General features: G+C 37.6%; 1 protein-coding gene across 6 annotated transcripts in view; it reads right to left on the reverse strand.

The window, feature by feature from the left end:
- Window positions 1–13,821: 13,821 nt before the first annotated feature.
- The window catches only part of MLLT3 (MLLT3 super elongation complex subunit), a 117,497-nt gene continuing 106,300 nt past the window's right edge, over window positions 13,822–25,018 (reverse strand). For 5 of the 6 annotated variants that reach the window (XM_064403066.1, XM_064403065.1, XM_064403064.1 and 2 more), the window contains 2 exons: window positions 23,983–24,054; window positions 13,822–17,368 (listed from right to left, as the gene is read on the reverse strand). In XM_064403066.1, coding sequence (XP_064259136.1) covers window positions 17,237–17,368; window positions 23,983–24,054 — 204 coding nt within the window. In that variant the 3' untranslated portion in view covers window positions 13,822–17,236. Of the gene's footprint in view, window positions 17,369–22,318; window positions 22,437–23,982; window positions 24,055–25,018 lie in introns of all 6 variants that reach the window. The other variant, XR_010352240.1, reaches the window with a different exon arrangement.

Raw genomic sequence — 25,018 nt, forward strand, 5'->3', positions numbered from 1 at the left:
CATGAGACACTAGACTTTCAGTAAAAACTAGTTAATACTTGTTTGTCCCTGTTCCCTTCGCCTTTCTCCCAAGGATTTTCTGTGGCTCCTGTGAGAAGCAAGGCCTTAGACTAAAAACACCTCAGCCTGACAAAGATTTCATAAACAGTAAAAATGCGTAGTAGTGTTGTAATTATGGACTCCCCATGGTCTCACATATTATAACCTCCTAGTTCCCTCTAAGGAAGAAAAGGGAGACCCTTTCACCCTACATTTTTTTCGGTGATTGCAGTGAAAATTAGTAGCCAAGCAAAATATAGTGGATTCTTGAACATGTGTATATGTATATATTTTTTAGTTTATATTTATGTTTATACTTTAAATATTTTTGTATATTTTATATAATTATATGTAAATATTATATATGTCTATGTATATATATAGGTGTATATATATGTGTGTGTGTGTGTGTGTGTGTGTGTGTGTGTGTATACATACATATATATATATATACAAAAAAACTGTGGTGCTATCTTGCCTTTAATATTGCTGAGGAGGCACCATTCAAGTAGTTATTTTTCTTATTTTAGCATTTATACACCAGAGTGTATTCAGTGCAAGGCTGAATCTAATTAGCAGAAATGTAGCTATGTGAAGATCAAAACCCATGAAGATGTTTTGAAGATTGCAAAGGCTGGAAAAAAAGGCTTAATTGAATACAACCACAATGTGCCATTAATTTGAAAAGAAACATAAACAAACTGCAGGCTTCTAAGTATATAACTCCATTTTAGGAAACCTAGGATGGTGAATACTCATTTTCTCTAAAGGGACTAGCACAGGGACATAAGACATTTGCTGGCATAGAATTACTCACATGATTCAAACTACCAATAGATAGATTACTGTATTTTATGCCATTAGCTTCAAATATGGTGATTCTCCATATCTCTCTTAGAGTATTACTATAATATCCATAAAAAGATTGCCCAGTAAAAGGAAACTACAGTACAAAAAATAAAAAATAAGTAATCAGCTAACTTTCTTTTCTGCTCTGCATATTTATACGTAATTTGCTTAAAATGAAATTTCACTCAACCAACCACACATTTAATTTTCTACTGCAATTATATTTCATTGCTCTTTGAAAGAGTGGGGGTTTAATTATCAGCCATTAGTAAATTTCTACATCCTCACCAAAGTCTTTGGCATAGTAGGAGACACTTTTCTTCCACTGTGAAGTTACTGCATCTCATATAGTTTAAAACCTGGTGTCTGTATCTTTTTTAATTTTTTTCATTCAGGCTTTAGTCTTGTTTGCTATATGAGGCATCATGGAGTGAGGGTGGGAGGCTGGAAGAAACATAGATTCATCAGATTACAATGTCAGACACAGCAGAGCAAGCTCATGGTGTCTGGAGCGGCAGACCTGAGAAACCCAGAGTATGGGACAGGAAGGTGACACCTGTCCTCCAAACAGCTCCTTGGATATCTGCTGCCAGGGGATGGTTATGGACAGCTGGGGGCTCTCTGGCGCAGGCAGAGGACCTCTACACAGAGGAGAGAGCAAGCTGGAGGTCTCAGTACTCAAGGATGGAGCCTTCAAAGTCTGAACGGACTTCTGCTCTGCCCTTGATATTAAGCCCCTTAAGATCTGAGCCTAGCATATAGGGGTTTGAGTACTAATTAATAGAAAAGTTATGTAACATTATGTAATTTGTAATCAATGAATGTTGATGTATTTGTTTAAGAAAAAGCATAAATATTGCAAAGTTCTGATGACTGGTGAGCCAGGCTTTTTATGGGTTACCATCCAGCTACCTACTTTGAGCAAACTAGAATGAAAATTGAAAGCGTGTGTGTATTACAAATCAAAGGCGACTCCAACATAGGGGAGAGAATTATGCATCTGACTCCATCTTACTAGAAGGCTTTAATTACTTTATTGTACTATATTACGTACATCTAGACTGAATCTGCCATGCACTCACTCTGCACACAACTGCACAGAACTACACTCATCTCTGATTCTCTTGTGACTGTCCCGTGACAGTCTCAACTCACACACACTTCTTGGCCCTGATAGGCCAAGGGAACAAAACATCCTCACTTCGGGTAAATAATCTCCATATTGCATTCCACTTTGGCACAACACAGGCACAGCAAGTGATAAGAATTGTGTTTTCCCTTTCTCTGATGTCCAGAGAATGTAAATCTCAGAAATATTCTTGGGAAGAATTGTGCCTTGCTTTTCTCTATAAAGAGAATGTGGCAACAGTGTGTGAATTGGTATTATGCACCAGGTAATGAGCCTGTGCTCAGGACAACACACTCAAGTACAATTAGCAATGTTTAGAGAGGGGGGTTTCATTTGTTGCACAGAGTCTCACTCTCTGGGACACTGCAATGCAGTATTATCAGTTTCCTGTAGGCAAGAACTTTTTTAAACAGCGATTTAAAAAAACACTATGCTGAAAATAAAAAACCCCTTCATTTTCTGTCCACTGCTGCTGAAGGAACACTGCAAATGCCATGCTGACCTAGAGAGCCACACATCCTCTTCCACCTCACTGTTAATCTGCTCCTTGTCAGCCTCCATCATGGTCTTTGAAACAGGAGCAGGATATAATTGTAAAGACAAGAGACAAAGGAAAAGGGAAGAGAAAGGAATCAAAACTGAAAAACAAAGAATGCTAGAAAAAAGAACCATCTTTCTAAAAAGCCAGTACATTATTAATGTTTCAAAGAAATTTTAGTAAAAGACAAAAATCTTGAAACTATTTAATGTTCCAAATCAGTTACAGACTCATATTTTTGCATGTATCTGTATAAACATATACACATTTAGTCACGAGCTCTCACAAAGACATCTCACAACTACAGTTTAATTGTCCCTTTTTCCTCCTTTTTATTTCTTTTTAACTACTGAAATCATCTTCTTTAATTGCATGCCAAAGTCTGAGAGTGTTTAGTGGCACTTGAAAACATTGACCAAATAAGCAAACCAATTAGATTAATTGGCACCAGAGGTACTGTGTGCTTTTGGATGATACACAGATGGGGAAAAAAACCCTCAACATTTACTAGTTTTAAAACTCTGTTTGCAAAGCTTCGTTTGTTTTAAGGATTATGTGTATGTATCCTGCTACTATTGGTTTTCACAGAACAGGAATGGGATGTACACATCCTGTCACAATGTGAATCCAGAAAATATCTTCCAGACTGACATACAGACTCAAAACACAGACTCAGAAATGTTTATTACTTCCCATTTTCAGTCATAAAACAATTCAGAAAACATACTGTGCATGCCTCTGAACAAGAGAGGGCAGAGGACAGGGTCACAAAACAACTCCTCAAAAAATTAGCAAATTTTATTTCAGCAACACCATGAACAGATAAATACTTAGGCTTACACACAGGTTTTTTCTAACTTTTCTACTCTACTTTTGAAAAGTTCTCTACTTTTTTAATGCTTTTTTTTTTCTTTAGTCTTCCCTTTTCCATATCATAGGAAGATCAGTAGGATTTTTTTTTTTCTGGGACTGGCATCATATAATCTTTAATGTTATCCAACACACTTTAAAGAACCACAGATCTTTTAAATTCCTGTATCAGTCTTTAGGAGTTCAGACTCTGCATATTATGCAATAGACACAGTAGGTAGTTCCAAATTCTCTGAAGACTTTCATGCTGCAATAAGTGCTGGATAATTCATGGGTCGAAACAGCTAGCCCAACATCTATTGCAGATTTGGTGGCATCTTTGAGAAGTTATACAGCTCTTTTGAGCACACCTAATATCTCTAATCTCTATTTAACTGAAAAGCAATGAAAGAAAGGAGTGACTGTAAATTTTTTTCTTATTTCAATTTATTATTAATAAAAAGAGCTTCAGAAGTCATCTGTGACTTCTGAAGGACTACTCCTGTGTTACTATACTAAAACTAGAACTGAAAAAGAGTCTGATGACAGTCAGAGGGACACTACTTGTAGAAGCAGCATGAAGTCCCAACAATCGTTCCTACACAGTGCTGCTATGCATATATCTATGTCTCCATCAAAACTTGTAGCAAGCTGGGAATATATTGGCAACTCAGCAGAACTGGTAACTTAGTGCAAAGCAGTTAACAAGGATAGAGTGGTTGCAGTCCTAGGGTTTCTAAATCCTTAAAAAAATGTAATCTAAGTTGACTACATAAATGATCCATGACTTCAATTCCATATGGCACCATAAGGGACAGAGTCAAAAAATCCATAAATCTTCCCACGACAGCTGCTTCTTGCTGTAGCACAGGCTTAAGCACCATGCTTGTAGTAACTGGAAGATGAGATCACTGAGCGGGGACCCTGCACACTTCAAAATCCAGTCAGATCTCTTACTTCGATGAGGGGTCGCATGAGGCATGAGAACAGCCTATGGCCCATGTACAAAGAAAGGGGATTCTTTTGATCACATGTGAGATATGCCTTCCCAGATGGGTAACAAGAGAAGATGTCAGGAAAGATGAACTGATTTTCACCACAAGGTGCCTAACTATCCTCAGCTTTCAATCACAGACATGAAAACATTTACCTTGCAGACCTTTTTAGTGAGTGCACTTTTGCTCTCACACTTCTAGCCCCAAGTCTGTGATGGTATGGCACTGTCTGGAATCAGACCTGGGCTGTCTAGGCAACTAACAATGGACTAATGGAAACTCATTGAAAGAGCATTTGATTCTGTTTCAATCATTTGATCTATTTGTTTTCAAAAGCACAGCACACAGATTGAATAGTTTGGTGTTGCTAACTTTCCCTGGTACAATGGTCCTTTTGAAATTGGTGCATTGCTTACAACACAGTGCAATTGCTCCTGGGCATCTAAATTTTTCTTATTTTGTTTTGGTTGTGTACATGTATATTATTTAGATGGTGAATTTCTTCATGATGTTCAGACACCAGTGGAGTACTGTGCCTACTCCCAGTGCTGTGTAAGCAACAATTCAATCTCCAAAGTATTGGAAAAGTGATTTACAGTGAGTGACAATAAGTGATTTAATAAATGTTTCAGTTAAGGCTGTACAGTATATAGTAAACCTCTTGCCTGCAAAATCTGTTTCAGCTACTGTGGCTGTCTGCAAATCTGTAAAAACTCATTTGTTTAGCTACCTAAATTTGGAGACAGCAAATTCACCTGAGAGTTTCAGATGCTTTAGAGACCACACTATAAACAATCAATTTAACCATTAATACCCATTACATTTTTATTACAATATTTGCTTATATGCAATCAACTTTTAATGCTGTCAGCAACAATAAGAAAATAAAAACCAAAAACTTCAAATGTTCACTGACAAAGGATAGTGGTTGGGCTTTGTGTCATAAGAAAATTTATAAAAAAGCCAAAGACCCCAAACCTTTAGGCAAAACCAGCAGACAAAACATGAAATATTTTCAGGTGCAGCACCTTTCAGACTAGTTTTGCAAATTTCAGATGCAAGTTGTAGAGAAAGTGTAGCATATTGAATGAGTTCTCTGTATACTTCCCCTGTGATACAGAAAGAATAAATATGCACATACTCTGGCTGAATTCTTTACTCCTGATTTTAAAGGTTTATCAAACCTCTCTGGGGACTGTTATGGAGTTATATATCATAAATATAGAGACCTACTTCTGTACCTTCATTTCTTGAGGTCAGAACTCGTGATCCCATATTGTTACAGACTCAGGGAACTTACACCCTAGGGGAGGCACATGGGTGTTTTTTACAGCCTCAATACTATGGTACTGTAAATACTATGATTTGGGCAATTGATATCCATGACAATGACACATAAATAATACAGTTTGGAGAACAAAATGGGGTAAAAGCCCCAGTGACTTAGGGACCCTTTTGAAGAGTAGTTTAATGTTACTTTTATGCTGTGGAAATTTTTAACATATCGTTTTGGAAAAAAATTTTCAAATGGTTGTCATTTCTGTCCGCTCCTAGAAATGACAGAACTGTGAGGTATAAAATACACAGTGCTTTTCTTTCATGTCAGAAAAGAGTGCAAGCTCTGATTTTTAAATGCTTTTGATGATTTTAAAGCCAATACCCAATGCAAGGTATGTTAAACTGGTTGAAAAGAAACTGCTTCTCTATCATGTTTCAGCATTTGGGGTTGAAATACAAGGCAGAAGAATATGAGTACTAATTTTTTTGTTTCTGCTGCTTTGATAAGGTAAAGACAAAAAGAAGGAAAAAAAACCCCAATCTACCACAGATAAACTGGACGACTACCAATAGACATTAGGTAGGACATAATGCTGTAGCTGTAGCTCTGCTGAGAGTTTAACAAAGTCGCCATTGTTCTGCCACACAACAGGGGTGAAAGGTTAATCAGAGGCAAGAGCATACTAAAATTTGGGGACAGGAAAAGATATTAAACCTTCTGAAAAATATCAAAAGCTCACTTTTGAACTTTTTCACCCTGCTTCTTTGGCATCTTCATGTCCCCTGGAACAAATCAAGATATCCTGATCTCATTAAATGACTGTTTAACTTACTTTTCTCAGAAATGTATTCCATACAGCCGCCACTCTCCAAGTGAGGAAAAACTGTAATTTTTCTATATTGACTCAATTTCCTAGGGTACAGGCTGCTCTTGTGTTTCAGCTTTTAAACACCAGAAAAAATATTCGTTGTTTCACATTTATCACTACTGCACAGGAATTTTAAAAGATTGCATAAAACTATGTCTGATATTCCTACATTTAAGAAATAGTCTCTGAAGATCACCCCACAAAACTTCATTGTATCAGTTTGCATTGCTCTTACTCCTTTCCCCTAGTAAATTAACACACCTTCAGGCACACCAGCCTTAGAATTTTTTTTTTCCAAGTAAATTCTAACACTGTTGTTAATGTCTTATGCTCTCTCACCTCAAGTTGCATATATGTCAACACTCTCCATTCCTACTTCTCTCTAGCCCAGTCTCCAACCCCTAATGATTTCTTATGGTATTCCCATTGAAAGCAATTAGCTGCACCAAAGCTCATTCTCTCCTTCCTGTTGCAGATGCAGTACCTTTCCTCTCAGCCTGTTTGCCTGCAGGCAGGACAGTTGGGAAGACAAGTGTTCTCTGTTCTTGTCATAGGTCCTTGGCAAGAGCTCCCCATGTGCCTCCTTTCCCTCCAGGAGACAAAGCCAGTAAATTCAAGGGGGCATAATTAATCAAATTTCAACTTTGGTGCTATAACTGTTCCTACCTTCAAAGAAAGATCTTTCTACCTCTTTTTCTTGAATGTACCCTGTACACTGCACCAACGTTGCAAATGGATACCTTATAATCCTCTCTGATCAGCCCCATATTTGAACAGTGTGAGTAAAATGTTCCACCATTTCTTGCTCCCTTTTCTTGTCCTCTACTTCAATTTAGAGGAAATTAGATATTTATAATTCCTTAATTTAGAACACATTTCACTTGTGTTTTCAGTCTCAACCAGTTCCTGGTCTGTTTTGAGATACAGTGGCAACTGCAGGTCTTCTAAATGGTTTATATTTGTTCTGGCATCCACTGAAGTTTAGAGGACAAATTTGGACAAATCTTTTCAGACATTCTCTAGTCCTTCTGGACCACGCTGACCTTCTCCTTCTGAAGACCAGCTGTAGGATACACTGAAATATATTTGAAGCTGCATCAGAGGAAGTCAGGTTGAACAAAAGGAAACAATTCTTCACACAGAGGGTGGATGGGCACTGGAAAACTGGTTCCCTGTGGAAGTGGTCACAGCACCAGCCTGACAGAGTTCAAAGAGCATCTGAACAAGAAGTTAATCCTATGGTTTAGGATATATATAGGATCCTATAGTTGCAAGCAGCAAGGAGTTGCATTTTATGGTCCTTATGGGTATCTTCCAACTCAAGATACTCTGTGATTCCTGACAAAGTACTTTGGTAGGAGAAACAAATGTGATATTGGAAAAAAAAAAAAAGGAGGAGAGAGTATATTCATACTCTGTACTTTATGCACATAAATTAAGCAGAGAATGCAATTAAATTAGAAACTTAAGTTGCAGTTAAAAGAAAAGCATGCCTTGCAGGTCCTGAAGGAAAAGCAGGGTATGCTTCAGTTTCATATGAAAGTAACCAAAAGTACATAGTTTTAATAGCGCCAACTGGACACTTAGAATGAAGGGAAGATCACTGATTTTATGGACAGGGAGCCAGGGACAATTTTCTGCCATGTAGCATTCTCAGATTAAAACCAAATGTCATTCAGACACAGAGCAAATGTCAGTTCAGCAACACAGAGTTGGGAGCAACCACAGAAAGGAAATCAGCATATATCATAGAGCTGGTTAACATAAATGATCGTTAATGACATGTTGGACATGAAAACTCATTCACCAGATCTGCTGGAGCCAAACAGATACTTCCGCTGGGTTTCATCAATCCTACTTATCATATCATCAGCCTGGATTTCTTCAAACCTTTCTATAGCTTGACTCCCATTTCACATTTCACCTTTTATGGTAAAAGAAGTCACTAAAGCAAAGGTTCTCTCTGTTGAGAGAACTTCCTAGCATAAGAAAATATAATATCGTCCAGACATTTTTATATGCCATAATACCTTGACCTTTTAGTGAAAATTCAAAGAAGACCACAGTCCTTTTAACCCTTTATGTTACACAGAAGTTGTTGCTAAACAAACCTAATGTTTGATCCATAAGTTTAAGTTTGTATATCAATGTGTAACTATGTGTTGTTTCATTTTAAAAAACCAGTATTTGTCGCCTAATTTTCTGGCATCTGTCTTGAGAGAGAATGGGGAAAAACTCCCACTAAAACTCAATGAATTATTTCTCTGTTTATATACCCCCAGATAAATAATTCATCCCCGACTCTCCTGCAGATCCTTTGTGCTGCTCTGACAACAGGAAGAGACAAAAAATTCTTCTAACTGGTTTTCTGCCCTCCCCAATTCATGAAAATAAATGCTCCAGACTGGATGACAGATGCATTTCCTACTCTAAACTTCACAGTAGCCATGGATCAGACTAAATATGATTAAGTTTGATGGTCTGATAACTGTCCCACTCATAAGTATCCAGATTTTATTTAGTGGCCGTGGATAAGGTTGTGGAATGCTCGGTCCTTGGACTTCACTACCAAGCCGTCATGTCTAGGGATAAGGGTTCAAGGAAGAAAGGAGGTACTGGGTGTCAATGAGGAGTTCTCTGGAGCAATCCTATTCCCCATATGTTTATAGAACCTGAAAGGCCACACCAACAGGTGCTAAGCCAGCTGGCTGACACTATTGCACAGCTGTACCCTAACGGCTTGACAGGTCATGACTACAGAAAGGCAAATGAAGTACCTATGCCTTACAAACAGAAAAGAAGGGTGATCTGATGAACTACAAGCCAGTCATCATCTTGGTTTCTGTGAAATTCATGTAGTTAATGGCCTTGGAAATTTATTCCAAGTATATGAAGGTGGTGGTTGTGGAAAGTAACATGACACAGTTACCAAGAGTAAATACTGTCACTTTTGAGAGAGCGGTGGATATCATTTACCACAACCTTAGTAACCAACTGATTCTGCCATGGTGTTTTCATATTTGGATTCAGGCACTAAGGTCTGTGTGGGGAAACAAATACATGAGTAAAAAACACGGTTAGGTGTAAAGTCTGGTGACTAGTGTTTCATGTTCAACCTGGAAACTGGTTAGGTTGGCATTCCCCAAGAGTCTGTGGAGATCTGTCCTGTGTTACATCTTTATCAGTGTCTTGAGGGAGAAGATGTAGTGCACCTGCCTCAGATTTGTATGACACTAGGCTGGGGTTTCTGTAGTCAAATACTTGATGGCAGGGCTGCATGACTTAGACAGGTGGGAGGAAGGGGATGGTGGTGACCCTGTGAGATTCAACAAGGACAAATGTTGAGGTCTGCTATGGAAGGCAGAGTGCTGAAGACTAGGTCTGGGGAGCAGCTCTGGTGAACAACCAGAGGCTGAAGAGGTGCCAGCAGTGTAGTATGTGAGAACCATGGATCGTCTCCTCTTCTCTCTACCCAGACCACATAAGAAATTATGCTTTACATACAGGAAAAACATTGACAGACTGTTGAGACTTGAGGCTTGCAGCACAGGACAGGTCCAAAGAGGGTCACTGAAAATGGCCAGAGACCTGAAGCATCTCTCCTGTGAAGACAGTGTGAGGGAGTTGATGTTGCTCTGCCTGGAGAAGGGGAGACCCCATTTCAATCCTCCCATAACTAAAGAGGGCTTATTTGAAAGAAAGATATTTTACCAGGTCCTACAGTGATAGGACAGGAGGTGACGGTTCTGTACTGAAAAAGGGTAGGATTAGATTTTAAGAAGAAATTCTTGAATGTAAGGGTAGTGAGGTAGTGGAAGAGGTTGCCTGGAGAAGTTGTGGATGCCCCATTCCTGAAGATGTTCAAGGCCAGGTTGGATGGAACTCTGACCAATCAGGTCTACTGGAATGTGTCCCTGGCCATGGCAGGGAGGTTGGAATCAGGTAATTTTTAGCAGTCTCTTCCATCAGAAACCAAACTATGATTCTATTATATAGTATGTGCATTATTAAATATATAAGAATAAAAATTATCATTAGTGTAAAATCCAGAGCCAACCAAGTACATTTGGACTGTAAGGCAGTATATCAAAATTGTTAAAAGGCTCCCTTAAAATTACTTCCATTTCCAGTGAATAGAGGGAGATCTGTACCAGCTTTTGTTCTCGGACAAAAACTACTTATGCAGGAAGAAGAAAAGCATATTCTTAAAGGAACAGTGACATAAGGCTTGTAAGATTGTGCCTGGATGCTCAAAGCTACATTTCGTTTACTTGAATACTCAGTTCCTGGGAACGAGCCAATACAAAGAGCTTCCCAAAGAATCTGGCAAAAGCTCAATGGGACTTTCAGGAAGAAACTATGGAGTTGCACCAGATGATCTCTCTAACCTCAAAAATTTTGTGAAGCAGAGTCAATCTTGCTTTCCTTGCTTTAAATCCTTTTGAAGAAGAAACCGTAAATCCAGGATTGATTTAGGCCACCAAAGGTTCTGCAGATGTTTAATGCATGGCATTCTCATGGAAAGAGCTTGAGCCTTGATATTTTATTGTTAGAGGCATTATCTTCAGAATGTGAATCAGGAATGAGAGAAGACATTGCATTTATGGAGAGAGAACATTCTCTCCCCCTTCTTCCTCCCCCACCTGTCCACCAGCAAATATTAATCTGTAACCACAAAATAATAAAGAAAATTCATCTGAGCAACCAGCATCATGGTTAATTGTGAACATAATCAAACTTATACCAACCAACTTAAACCAAGGCACTGCAGAATTCTGTCCCCCAGTTGCATGACAATAGCAAGTGCCTACTGCAGCAACCTATTCTCACAGCTGTGACAATGCAAAGAGAAAGGGGTGTTTAGCACAGAAAAGTCCCAGCCAACACTCAATTAAGATTTTACATAGGTTGTGAGCAGATGTCTGAGGGACCTTAAGCAAGAGATAGTTGAAAACTAATTGAGCACCTTAATCACTATTTCCCTTTATACACAGGCGGAGATTCACACACTTCTACAATAACCATAAAAGCATTTCTAGGCTGCCCTGATTGCAGAGCTCCAAAAGACCATCAGGCCACATGATTTTAGATGTGTCTACTTTCACAGAAGCTTATTCATTCACTTACTGTGCTAACAAAATCTGACACTAATCAAAGAAGTATTAACTTTGTCTTACATGCAAGACAATTTTGAGAGAAAGATAATTATGATTTTGACAGAAAATAATAATAACAATAATAATAAAGCAGTCACTACAGTGTTTCATTTCTGTCTTACAAGATTCCCAAAGAAACAGCCACATCAAAATAATCCCACTCCAAACCTATCCAGGTGCCTAGCAAGCATGGAACTTACAGCTGGGGACTAACAGAGTTGTAAAAAGAGAATTAAAATATTTAGCTGCTTAGGCAAAGTGAAAATGTAGCTGCTCATAAAAGTTGAAAGAAAACTGCTTCATCTTGGATAGCCTGGGTGGTACTGGCTGAACATAATGAATGTTTCCTCGGCACTACTCAAAAACGGAGCCCTCCTGCGGCATTTTGCACCATTTTCTAGACCACCCACTCAGACGAAGGATACACAAACCACATGTGCTAGGAATGTCTGCCCTGCAACGAAAGCAGTATCAGCATTATGACCTTACTCCTTGCACACTCAGGATTTTAATACAAACTTGCTTGTATTTTCAATTCCTTTGATTCTTTAACGGTTTGTATGTAGTCACTGGTTATTAGATGCTTAAAGATTTGAAAGAGGAATGTAATTGTAGGAAAACCCCTGCAGTATCAGAGTAGAAATATTTTAAGCAAATACTCCTTGTCCTTCTCCTGAAAAGAGATAGGCTTTATTTCTAGGTCTTGTTAAAAAGCTGTATCTGACACCTTCACAAACCCACTCTTTCCTAAATAGGACTCAGATGTTGCATTCTGTCTCTCTTGTGAGCAGTGATAAGTTAATAATTTGTTCCTTGCTGTGATGAGAAGGGTGATGTTTACTTACAGAAATTGCAGCTTTATAGCATCAACTCTCTAAAAGAACATACAAAAATGCATAATCCATTTGATGGAAGATTCAGGAAATGGTTACTTCCAGTCAGAATTATACTGAATAATAATAAAAATACATCTGCTGCATTCACAGGCTTACATTTGACTTCACTCAATTTTCAAGACTGGAAATATTAAAGTAAATGAAAAATGCAAGACAATTTGCAGTACAATCAGCCTGGCTGAGGTAAAACATAGAATGGAAGTCAGATGGAATACTGAAACAAATGTGAAACAGACATTAGCATCCCAAACAATAAAACACCTTAAATTTTTTTATGTTCCTGCAATCTCCATCTCTCTCTGTCTCTACTCATCAACAACTGTGGATTTTACAGCAGCATACCAACACAATTGCACTACTGCATCTCATCTTTGTACCTTTTTTTTCTTTCTCCTATCCCACACCCCAGGGCTTTGCTCTTACTGTAGTAATACTTCTCTTTCCTGTCTAGTCACAGTAGCATTTATTGCTGCTCAATCAAATGCAAGGCTCTTACAGCGAGTGTGCTTTGATGTTAATTTATCTGTCCAGACACACAGCCATCCTTGTAAATGTCATTGGTTTAGCAGCATTAATGCACTGATTAACCTCCAAGCATGCACAAAAGCACTGCAGATACATGTGCTTTATTCCCAGTCATCTGTTAGTAAGGCTCTTACGCAGTAAGGCTCCCTACAGTGTATAGAGGAGCTTCCTGGTGTACACCACATTCTACTGTACTGTACTGCTTGACAATTAAGAAAACTATTGAGGCTCATAAAAACACAAGCCTCACATTTGTTAAACTTTGGAACACCTCATATTTTGCTGCTTACTTCTGTAGTTCCTCCTCACTCCTGCTGTGGGTGAAAACCTGACAAAATTTTCATCATGACGCTTAATTTCTGCAAACCACAGACCAATGAGCAAACACAAAACAGACTCTGTAGACTGAAACGGGAGTTTACTAAAGTTTGTCATCAAACTGCAAGTGGTAAAATATGGGATGTGGTGTATACAAACAAATCAAACATCCTACCATCAGAGCAGTGTCTGGAGTAAGATAATGTATGCAACAAAACCAAATGAATGGGGCAGTTTTCACTTCAGGCAATTCTGCCATTTTCCCATCAATTTTGCAAACTGACAGGTCTTGGAACCAATGGGTCATTCAAGAGACCCCCAAAACCCTGGTATAGCTTCTAGGAAAGGAAGATTACCAAGTAAGGACCAAGGACTCAAACTAGATTGTGAAAGTACTTTATTTCACTGTGAGAATGGGAAAGAAGAACAAGGGGCCAGGCAAAACCCCTTCCCAGAGACTAAAAGAAACTTTAATAGAAATATACTAGGCTCTCCAAATGCACTTTACTGTGTGCATTTTGTTTCTGAAATTGAAAGCATAGACTTTTCCTAAAAACACCAAACCAATGAAGAGAGAGAGAAATGATCAACCATTTCTTACAGTCCAAAGGCTGAAGACTGACCACGGATTTAGTTTTACCTTGGAAGACTCTCTTCACTTCAGCATATGAGAGGTGGAAAGGAGGCCCCTTCCTCCTTTCTAGCTCTTTTTCTTTAGCATGGACTAAGATGGCCTTCAAATTTAGATGATAGCGAAAGTTTTGTAAAGCCTCTCAGCTGATTAGAATTTGTAAAAAATATTAATTTTTTTTTAGTTGTTTACCCAACTGGACATCCACTTTCTGAGGACAAAAGTTTCTAGTGAGAAAACCATCTTTGCTACCGGATACAACTACTGCTCTAGTAACAGCGACTCATGCTGAGAATTACTCTAGATATCAGAAGTTACTGCTAAACTCTGTCTGTCTGGTCCAAATTCTCTTACAAAACTGCTTTAAACAGCTTTATGCTAAGTAAGAATTCAAAACATTTGTTGCCAAAACACTTTAACCCATCCCAAAGATCAATGCTCATTGACGCTAAAGACTTGGAAGGGTATCTTCTTGGTTTTCCTTTAAGAGAAATATCAATGTCTGAAATTAGGTGAACACAGATTTATTTTGTTTCCATGTACAAAATTAGATGAAAATAGCTAGCTTTAAAATTTAGATCAAAACTTAGTCACTCTATTTCTATCAGAGTTTTGTGAAAAAGTAAACACATGCATTGACACCAACAGTCTATTTTCTCTCTCTCATTGAATTAGAAAATTTAAGAGTTCAAGGATCATCCACAGTTTGCAGGAAATTCAGCACTGATTTGCTACTGTAATTGATGTCATCTCCCTTTTATGCCTCTTCACCTAGTTTCTCCTTTCCTCCACCCCTGTTCTCAGTGTACAATAAAGCTTATCTGGTATTTTAAGGGTAAAATGATTCATTTCACCATTTCTAAAAAAACAGTGCAATAGTCGTACTAGAAGTATCCCCTTCTGCAACTCAATGAGTCTTTACCACAAGACTTACTTAGAAAAGTCTAAATTGACAAATTTCCATATACATCTGGTATAACTAGAAGACAGGAAAGTTGAACACACATTTGTAGACCAAAGGTTTTTAACGTTGCTTTTAGATTACCAAATATTTTTATATAAAACAAACAATAAAAATTGAAGTTTATCCCCTTTACATGCACCCCTTTTCCTTTCCCCATCGTCACCTGCCTTCTGTCAATAGTAAAGTTAACATTACTATCCCAGTCCTCCATCCCCTCCCCAATTGCACATTAAGACATGGACTTAAAGGAACAACATAACGCTTCAAGTATGCTTCATGCCAATCATCAATAAGAGTCATAACATTACTGAAAAAGTACACTTATTCTTCAGAAGCCTAAGGAGGACTTCCTGCGGAGTATGATCAAACAACATTTTAAATAAGAAAAAAGCCCCCCAACCCAATATGTATCGTGCCCTTTCAAAAAGAGTAAAGTGTAAAATTTTCTTTGGACTTAAAGAAACAGTATTAAGATTTACCATCTGAATAAGAAATAACCCCAATAGTTTTTCAGTGCTGCACAAACTGTGCACATTAAACAGTAAGTCATAAAGATACTACTGTTTAGCTCTACACATAGAGACTACATGTGGCATAATAAGCATACACATGACATACTGGCCTGTCTAGCAACAAGATACATTTATCAGTCTGGTAAAACCTGAATAAACCTTTGCATCCAGAAGTATTTTTAAAATTATTATTTTCTCTTGTCATTTAGGAATTTGAATTTGTCATATAAAGGTAATGATTTCATCAAGAAACCATCAGCAATATGAGAGCATGAAGCATTGATGTGAAACTGGGTATACATCCTCTCATTTGATCATGCATAAAAAAGGATCCTGATTTCAAGAAATAATGGATGGTATGAAAGAATACTCCTTTTTATACACAAGAAATTCTTCTGGAAACACAGTAAGGTTATCAAACAGATACCAAAATCTGCAAAGTTTAAAAAGCATATGTGCATGTATGTGTGTATGTATATATATATACACAGGTGTGGTACACGTGTATATATAAACACACATACAGATGATATTATACATGTATTTATTTCATGTATTTATTTAACTGTATAGCAACTTTTTTTTTCTTTTCAAATAAAAGGTTTTAATTTAGCAGTTATAAAAAAACAAACTAAATCAGAAAAAAATCCCCAAAACAAACTAAGCAGATCATATACTATATGAACAAACAAAAATGTTATGCAAAAAGTTTTATGGTAGAAGTGAGTCACACACAGCAGAAGAGTGTTGAAACTCAAAGTAATAAATAGCTCCAAATTAAGAATTTTCTACAACATGTTCTTTAAAGACAGGACCATTTTTCTTTTATCATGAGCTCCTGCAGAACACCTTCACTCTAATAGATATTTAATTTCGCAACATTTAAATGGACACAAAAACATAGACTTCAAGAGTAGCCAGATTCAGGACAGTATACATAACATTTTTTGTTAAAAGTCTTATTGGTTTATTCACTGAGCCTAGACAGCAAGTCATATGAACCTATTTGGTGCATTTTTTAACCATGGTCAATATCAATAAGTGGATAGAACCAAGGACCTGCAGTCCAACTTGCTGTAGACAGGAAATGAAATGCAGGACCACTGCTTGGTCACCATGTTTGTATCTTGTTTCCCAGAACTGCAGAGGTGGAATCAAGACTGTAGTGTTTTAATTCATTAAAGAAAGATAGCAAGAAGTGACATTTCAATGTGAATAAGGTTACTAGACTTGTGAAAGTACGGCATCAAAAGAGCACACAAGGGACCCCACTACTTGCAATATCTGGTAGTGTCACTCAGTGACTCATTGACTTTAGGATACATGTATACAACAATAAATAGATCAGTTATGTAGTAAGGCAGTGTGTTGAACATGCATTCATCTTGTGGACTTGAACACCACAGAGAGAGATACATGATATCATACACATTCATTAAGAACAAGTATTTTTGTTTTTCTGTGTTTGTTTTTCAAGGCTATCCAGGCAAACTCTTCCAGATCATTTTCTTCTTGAGAAGAGTGGTCCTCTGAGTCTGGTCACTTTTGATCTCCCTTATCAAGAGACTGGCTTTAAGGAAAAAAAAATGCTGAAGAGGTTTTTGGTTTTTCTTCCCCTCCATTTTGGTCGCATCATTCTGCATACATCATTTAAAGAACAGTTTTTGACACAGCCATATGCTGAATCCTCAGGAGGTTCCAGATGTTTCCAGATAACTCTGTAGTTTACGGACTGTGGTTTTGTCCAGTGAACAAAGATCAAAGTCAAAGGTTGTATTTGTGATATGAAAGTGTCCAGTTTCTTCTATAAGATTTACTATCTGAAAGAAAAGAAAAGATGCAGTTGGAAATTCCAGAAGTTTTACATGCCCACTGTAAGTATAAACAAGTACCATATGAAAGGCCTAACATGAGCCAAATTTCCCCAATACTTGCAGGTTTAACCATTATCCTTATCATTCAGTTCCTTTCTGACATGCATTATTGTCCAGATTACAGTATCTTGGGGTTTTTTTAGGTCATCATCAACCATAATGTCAGCATACCCATCTGCTGTTGCCACAAACATTAGCATGGACAATATATTTTTCAAATGTTCAAACAAAATCTGCTTATTTTATAATCCAGTTTAAAAAAAAAAGGGAGGAAGGGGCAACATTATGCCCTTAAACGCAAACAAATAATTAAAAAATCCCAGGTAGATCTTTGGAATATTTATTATGTGCATAGCTGCTAAGCAGGTTACATTAGGAAATAAATTACATAAGCCTTTCTGCAAGCAAGAAAAAGAAATAAATCCTTAGAGAGTCCAGTCACTATTATTAAAAAAAAAATTAAAAATGCAAGAGATCTTACATAAACTGTTAGTTCATACAGTAGTAGTCACTTTTTGAGTAACACAGTTAATTTTTTTTTTTTTTTTTTAGCCTAATAAACCATGGAAGAACTTCCAGCAAGGTCATAACAGCACTTAGGTTGTGGGGTCCTCATCCTTGGAGATATTTCAAAGTCATTTGACATAGTCCCAGGCAATTGGCTCTACATGTCCAGAGATTCCTTCCAACCTTAACCATCCTACATTTCTGTGAAATTGACAGTGGGCACCTGACTTGTGCCTTTCTGCCATTTTTAGTCTTTAAACTGTAGTCTGTATTTTTGAAGAGTGGTCATACTCAACACAGAATTGCTGTAAAAATAACTCCAGATAAATTAAGTTCCAGGATGCATACCTACCTCAAAAAAAACAAACATTGAGCATCTTGAAAAGCCAAAGCATTATTTGTCAGAGAGGGATAACACAGTGCCAACACATGGCTGCTATAAATCTCCTATGTGCAGTTTCATTCCAAGAGACAGACGTGCCAAGAGCACACAGAAAGGCACTCCACCCTGAAGTAGCCTGTGGGTAGCTCAGGGACTGACAGAACAACACTGCTCTTCTCAGTCCTTCCAACCACCCCTCGCGCAGCACTCAGGCCACACTCTACAAATCCCGTCTGCAACCTCCAATTTGAAACCCATTTAGTTCTGGGGCTTCCACATACACCTCCACTGAAACACAGCTGTGAGATACTCCTTGATTGCTTTCAGCTTTATTACTCTGACTGCAATTCCTTTTCCACAGCTGGAGGAGATACAGACGTATGCACACATGGGTTACAGAATGTACCTTAAAAAGACAAATCTGTTAGGAATAACCAACTTCACAAATATTTTGTAGATTTCCACTCTCCATGTCATTATATAAACAGCATTTTTTCTTCTCAGACCACAGAAGTAATGACTATGTTAATGATAAATGAAATAGGAAATGTGTATTGTCAGGCATGGAATGACACAGCCAAGAACAGATTAAACGAATGAATACAAGATAAAGTAATAAAAGGGAAGTGCTTGTTACAATAAAAATCTCCCTTTCCAATCGCCCTTTATTTTCAAAGATGGGAAAATATAAAAATTAAATATGTTTAATTTGGTTTACAGCTGCCCAAAATTCTGAAAGCAACTGGAAAAAAATCTTGCTTTTATTAACACATCATTAAAATCTGTACCTCTTGCTTTCAACTTCTTTTCCACATAGGAATTTTTTATCTAAAATGACTAACTTCATTTGTCCACTTGTTGATTCACAGATTCTTGCAACACTTTTCCATCCCCTACTATTGCAATTCTGCACGTGATATGAGGAAAATTGTCTCCAATTGACATGAGGAAAAAATAATCCAGCAGGAAAAAATTTATTGACACCAGAAGCAAACTTTGATATGTATTATTATCATTTTTGCTACTCTCTTGCACCTCGTCTAAGAGAGAAGCAAAGGTAAGTATTTAATCCAGCCTCCTTTTGTAAAGTTTGGAATCTAATCTTGGGCTTGCTATCTAAATATCTACTGTGAGACAAATAAATAGCTGCACAAGGAATTTACAGAAGCAGTGGCCAGGAAAATGCAGCTACGTTGAACAACTCTGTCTATCACTTCTTTGCGTTACTGTGGAAGAATGCTACCCCTAATAACCCCCATGCAATATACTTGATTTTAGAAACAAAGATTATGTGGAAGTGTTAACACATGTATTTTTAAACAGTGCTGCATATTTTAAGAAATGGATAAGGACTTCTATTGATCAAGTTCTGCTTTGGGCTTTTAAAGCTCTAGGTCAAGGGAAACATAAACATTTTAAATACATCCCTCATCCAGCCTCCAAGAGATACAGTCGCTACGTCTGGGCACCTGGCAAACGACTGAAACGAACCCCAAAGGCTTTGATGGATGTACAAAAATGTATCAAGATAAACCCAGACAGCACAATGAAAAACACCTGCCTGTGTGCCAGTCAATGAGGAATTCATGACTTACAGTATTAGCATATGCATCCTTGTGCTATTCAGAAATTCTTCAAAAAGAATAAAAGGTTGAGATTAGTTGCTAGGAAGTCTGACAGTTCTAACATTAAAAACACAGCATTAAAATGTTTTATTTCTAAAGCTCAGGCTGCAGAGAACAAAAATATCCCATTTGTTCCTGCTGTATAAGCTTTGCTTTTCTGCAGTAAATTACGTCTCTGTTTACATAATGTCTCTCCAGCTCAGTTTCATCATTATCCATCATAGTATAACTATTTATCAGCCTTTAAACAAGCAAATGAGTGTGTTTGTATAAGGAAGCCAAAGTGCAACTAATGACAGTCATTTTTCAATTTATGGAAGGTTTTAGGCCATGTGATAGTTTCCAGACCTCCAAGCTGCCCCTGGCAGAAAATTCTAAGATAGTTGCCATCTGAAGTTAAGCACCTTCTGAACATGAGCAACCTAATTTTCAGCCATGCTGCAAACTCTCAATTTCTTCTTTAAGCCTCTGCTGCCTAATGCCTCAGATTTTTTGCCAGCTGAAGATAGGACTACTTGATGCCTCAAAATAAGATACAAAGATACCAGAAATGTTGCTGCCTTTCATGGGGTGGTGCTAATATTTTCTTCACTGAAAATGCAGAGTTAGAAACACTGCTTTAGCCAGCCAAATTTGAATTCCAACCTCTTTCCGTACAGTGAAAGATGTGGTAAAGGAATTTCTTTGTAAATATGATTTCAGACAAGTTCCTGTCTTGTCATGGTCCAATATTCATATAAAAACTGCTCACAGGACTGATTCCTTGGTCGAATGTTCTTCACAGATCTTCTCCCTCTCAGGCAATTATTACACGTTTGTAAGAAGCACCTAACATCAGAATTATTTCATTATGTATCTGGGCACTTGCAGTGTAGTATCACATCTCTCCTGTCTTCTCTCTCTCTCAGCTTCCTTTAACAAAGTGTCTCAAAGAGAATGCCTGTCTTGGGAAAGAGCCATATTCACAAAGACACATTTTTCTCATTTCTCAATTTGGCTGCATTCCTGTTTGCTGTCATGCCTATGGACTTGGTAACAACTGAGATTAGAAAAAAAATTTAAAACGAAAATCCTTTTCATGTCCCTCAGTGTAAGCTTAAAAAGCCTCTGCTTTTACACTATATCAATGCCTTCATTGTTCTTTTGCAAGTCCCTTCTTTGAAAGTGTCTGTGCAAGAGACTTACCTGCCCTAACATAAACTAAGAAGATGGCAGCTGCCATTCAGGAACACATGACTCCACCATCATTCCACTTCAACACCAACACCTCTAAAACTCTTGCAGCTGTCTAGAGTTTTCTGTTGCATATTTTTGCATTTGATCCCTCTTCTCATGCAGTAACCACAATGCCATTACGCAGTTTTGCACCTTGCTGTTCTCACCTTTGTACTTCCTACAATCTCTATGTATTTCTTAGAATAGAAGTTTCTTATTAATTCCTAGAGACATTCTCAGCTCTGTATCTTTTGAATTTCTGTGCACACTGGAAGTATTTTACATTAACTACATAGCTGCAAAGCAATGTAAGAACATTTAAGATGGGATGGCAGATTATTTTTCATGTAGAGAAGCACTGATTCTCTGCAAGTTATCCATTCAGTATTAGGAAGATATTTCTGTAAATGGATAAAATCATAGGAATTAATGAGTTGCAGAATGTTAAAGGATTAAAGGTTTTAAAACAAAGCTGTTTTGTTTTACAGCAGCATAGACCATTCACTAGTGCAGACAGTCCAATAGGTAAGTAACTTGGCTCTTCCACTGATTTCTAGTAGACCTCTGTAGACAGTATCATGGTGTTCCCAGAAGAACTGAATCCCTGTCCCAGCCTGCACAGCCTGGGACATAAATCCAGCTTTCACTAGGGCTGTACCAACAGCCTGCAAAGGCTCTGAAACACAGGAAACAATCTGCAAGAACAATTTCCCCCAGGAAGGCAACACCAGTTCTACATCAACCAAACTTTCATAACGTAAATAATAATGTATAAGTAATCATGGATTACAGCATTAAAATGCCTCACTCCTAATGCAAGTTGTGCGGCAAAGTTCATGAATGAATGCTTTCTCTGGTATGACAAATTGTCTCAAGAGAAAAAAAATGTTTAGTTTAAAACACACAAGAGTATACTGCTCTTTTTCATTTACTCAGAATAGAATACTCTAAATTTACAGCTCAGTTATGTTTCTTGTTATATTACTTTTTCCTTGTATTAGTAAGCTCCCATAAAGCTTACTATAACAGTACTCTAATATTAGAATGAACACAATTTAGTGGACAAATCCATTATTTTTCTAACAAAGACAAATAATTCTTCATCACCAAATAAATGCTGCCGGTGAGAAAGACAATGAGGGGTTCAATTTAAAGCACTTTACTTACTTTGAAAGTATTTCTTAGGATGGCCAAATAATTCCAGTTGGAAAGGATTTTGCTAGTCCCAGCCACTGCTCAGAGCAGGCTCAGTTGTGGAGTCAGGTCTCGCTACTCCAGGCTTATTCTGTCAGAATTTCAAAAGCTCTAGACCACCATCATGGGAACAAAAAAGGTTTCTTGCTTGTTTTTATATTTGCTCTGCACAAAATGTTCTGAAGTTGATTTTCTTTTCCGAGATTCCACATGAAGCCATGTAAGCCCTATGGTCTGAAGGCTGTCTAGACAGCCCCAGTGAAGCTGAGTTCATGGCCTGACTGCGCAGGCTGGGACAGTGGCTCAGTTCTGCACTGGTAACAGCAGTACTGGCCACTGATGTGAATCAGAAGTGATACTATTTAGAAACTATGCCTTGGATACCTGGGGAAGTGAGTGCTCAGAAAGAAAACACAAGGCGGTAATTTTTACAGCACAGTGTCTTTTCCAGATTAAATTTTAATGTGAGCTCTTTGAGAATCAGTGAACAATGTGAAGTGGATAAAGTGTTGCAAATCCTATATCTTAGCCTCCTGCAAAATTATTTCCCTATGTAAATAAAAATTCGGCTATGCTACCATTCTAAAAGCATGCTTTGGTTTCCTTTGTAGGAAAAGGAAACTTGAGAGGCAACAGTATATTAAATATGAACGGTAACCAATATGCATCACTGTGTGTTGTAAGACGAAATCTGACAAAGCCACCAAAATTCATCTTTAATTAAGAATATCCTTAACCAAGATTTTCTTTTTCTATGACCTCTCAATACTTTTCTCATCTTTACTGACAATATGGAGCCTGAACTAACAAAATGGTTAATGCTGGAGCTTGCAAAATATTGTTAATATGCTTAGTCGAAAAATTTGACAAGTGATTGCAAACTTTTACAAGTGGCAAAAAATTTCCTCTTTACAACCTCTCTAAAACATACTAAAACCATCTGTGCTACAATTGTATCTACTTTGTGGACAGTGCTTACTGTTTAGTCTTCACAATTTTCAATCCAATAGTACCTGACAGTACCACCCAAACACAAGAATACTTTCTTTGCTCTTACCATTGCATAACCTTTCAATAAATTTGCAGCATTTTTGGTTTGGACACTTTCATATTTTACTCATTCTAAGACTTCAGAAGATTCAAGGAATATATTATGTTTTTCTTCAAGTGGGCTTTGCATTGAATTTTATGTTTTCTGCTTCCAATGGGAAAAAACCCACTTGAATTGTTCTGAGACAAGGCTGGTCATTTTCAGGAAAGAAGCAACAAGATTTTTATCAAGTCACAGTGCACATCCATTCTCCCATCCTACTTTCATAATTATTGATAAAGTATGTTAAGAAACATAACAAACTGGTGAAAAATATATCTCAGGCATTTTTTAAAAAATTGTCATTTAGAGAGACAACACAATTACACACTTAATATTAAGTGCAAAAATTCCCAAAACTGCAGTGTAAGAGGTAATGGACTTTTATGGACTACACAGGCTTGAAGACTATTAAAATTGATAGCAGAATTTTTAACCAATAACTGATAATTGATTATAGAGTTTTAAATGAAAGCAAAAAAATAAATAGATGAGACTTCAGAATTTCAATGAGCACACTGTGATAGTGCATGAGAATGCTTCTCACCTGCTGCAGTACATGTCTCTCTCTCAATGTCATTAATCTTCTGTGGAGCTCTACTAGTTCATCAAGATATGCCTAGAAACAAATTGCCCCCCATAAACAACTTGTTAATTAAGTCATAACAATGCAATTCATAAACTTCAGATGTCTTCAAAATCAGTAGAAATAGAAATCTTCTTTTAAATCTTGGAATTATATAATATCCTGAGCTGGAAGAGACCCAGACGGATCACTGAGTCCAGCTCCTGGCTCTGCACAGGACATTGCCAAAGGTCACAAAATTTGCCTAAGAGCATTGTCCATTCTCTGAACTTCATGAACTCTTTCAGGCTGCTGCTGGGGAGCCCATTCTGGGGCCTGGCCACCCTCTGGGTGAAGAACCTTTTCCTAATAACCAACCTCTCCTGACTCAGCTTCAGGCCATTCCCTCAGGTCATGTCACGGGTCACCATGGAGAAGAGATCAGTGTTGCCCCTCCTCTTGCTCTCAGAAGGATCTTCCCTCAGTCAACAAGCTCCCCCCCTGCAGTCTGCTCTTCTCCAGGCTGGACAGACCAAGTGACCTCAGCAGCTCCTTGTAAATCTTCCCCTCTAGCCTTTCCCTACCTTTGCAGACCCCCTTTGGATGCTCTCTAATAGCTTTAAATCTTAGGATTTGAGATAAGGACTTACTCAAGTCCTTACTTAGGACTTGAGATAAGACCAAACTCGTCTTTGAGGTTTGTTTTTTTATTAATAGTCTGTCATCTCTAACTCAATACAAAACAAATATAAATTTTTGTGGTTTTTTAGGATATTTCACACTGACAGAAATCTTCATAGGTGGTTATTTGCTGATAATCTCTGCATCTCAACTATGCCAGAAAGAATCATAAGACTGGGGATACCAAAACAGCACCTTTAGAAAACACATCCCATCTTTCTACATAAGAACCAAATCCAATGACTCCAAATCAATCTTTTTCTCCAGAGGTATGTAATTATTTCTTTTGTGTCAACAGGGAAAAAAAGACTGAACATAAATTCTAGCGCTTCTTCTC

The sequence above is a fragment of the Passer domesticus genome, chromosome Z (genome assembly GCF_036417665.1).
Source record: "Passer domesticus isolate bPasDom1 chromosome Z, bPasDom1.hap1, whole genome shotgun sequence".
Lineage (NCBI taxonomy): Eukaryota > Metazoa > Chordata > Aves > Passeriformes > Passeridae > Passer > Passer domesticus.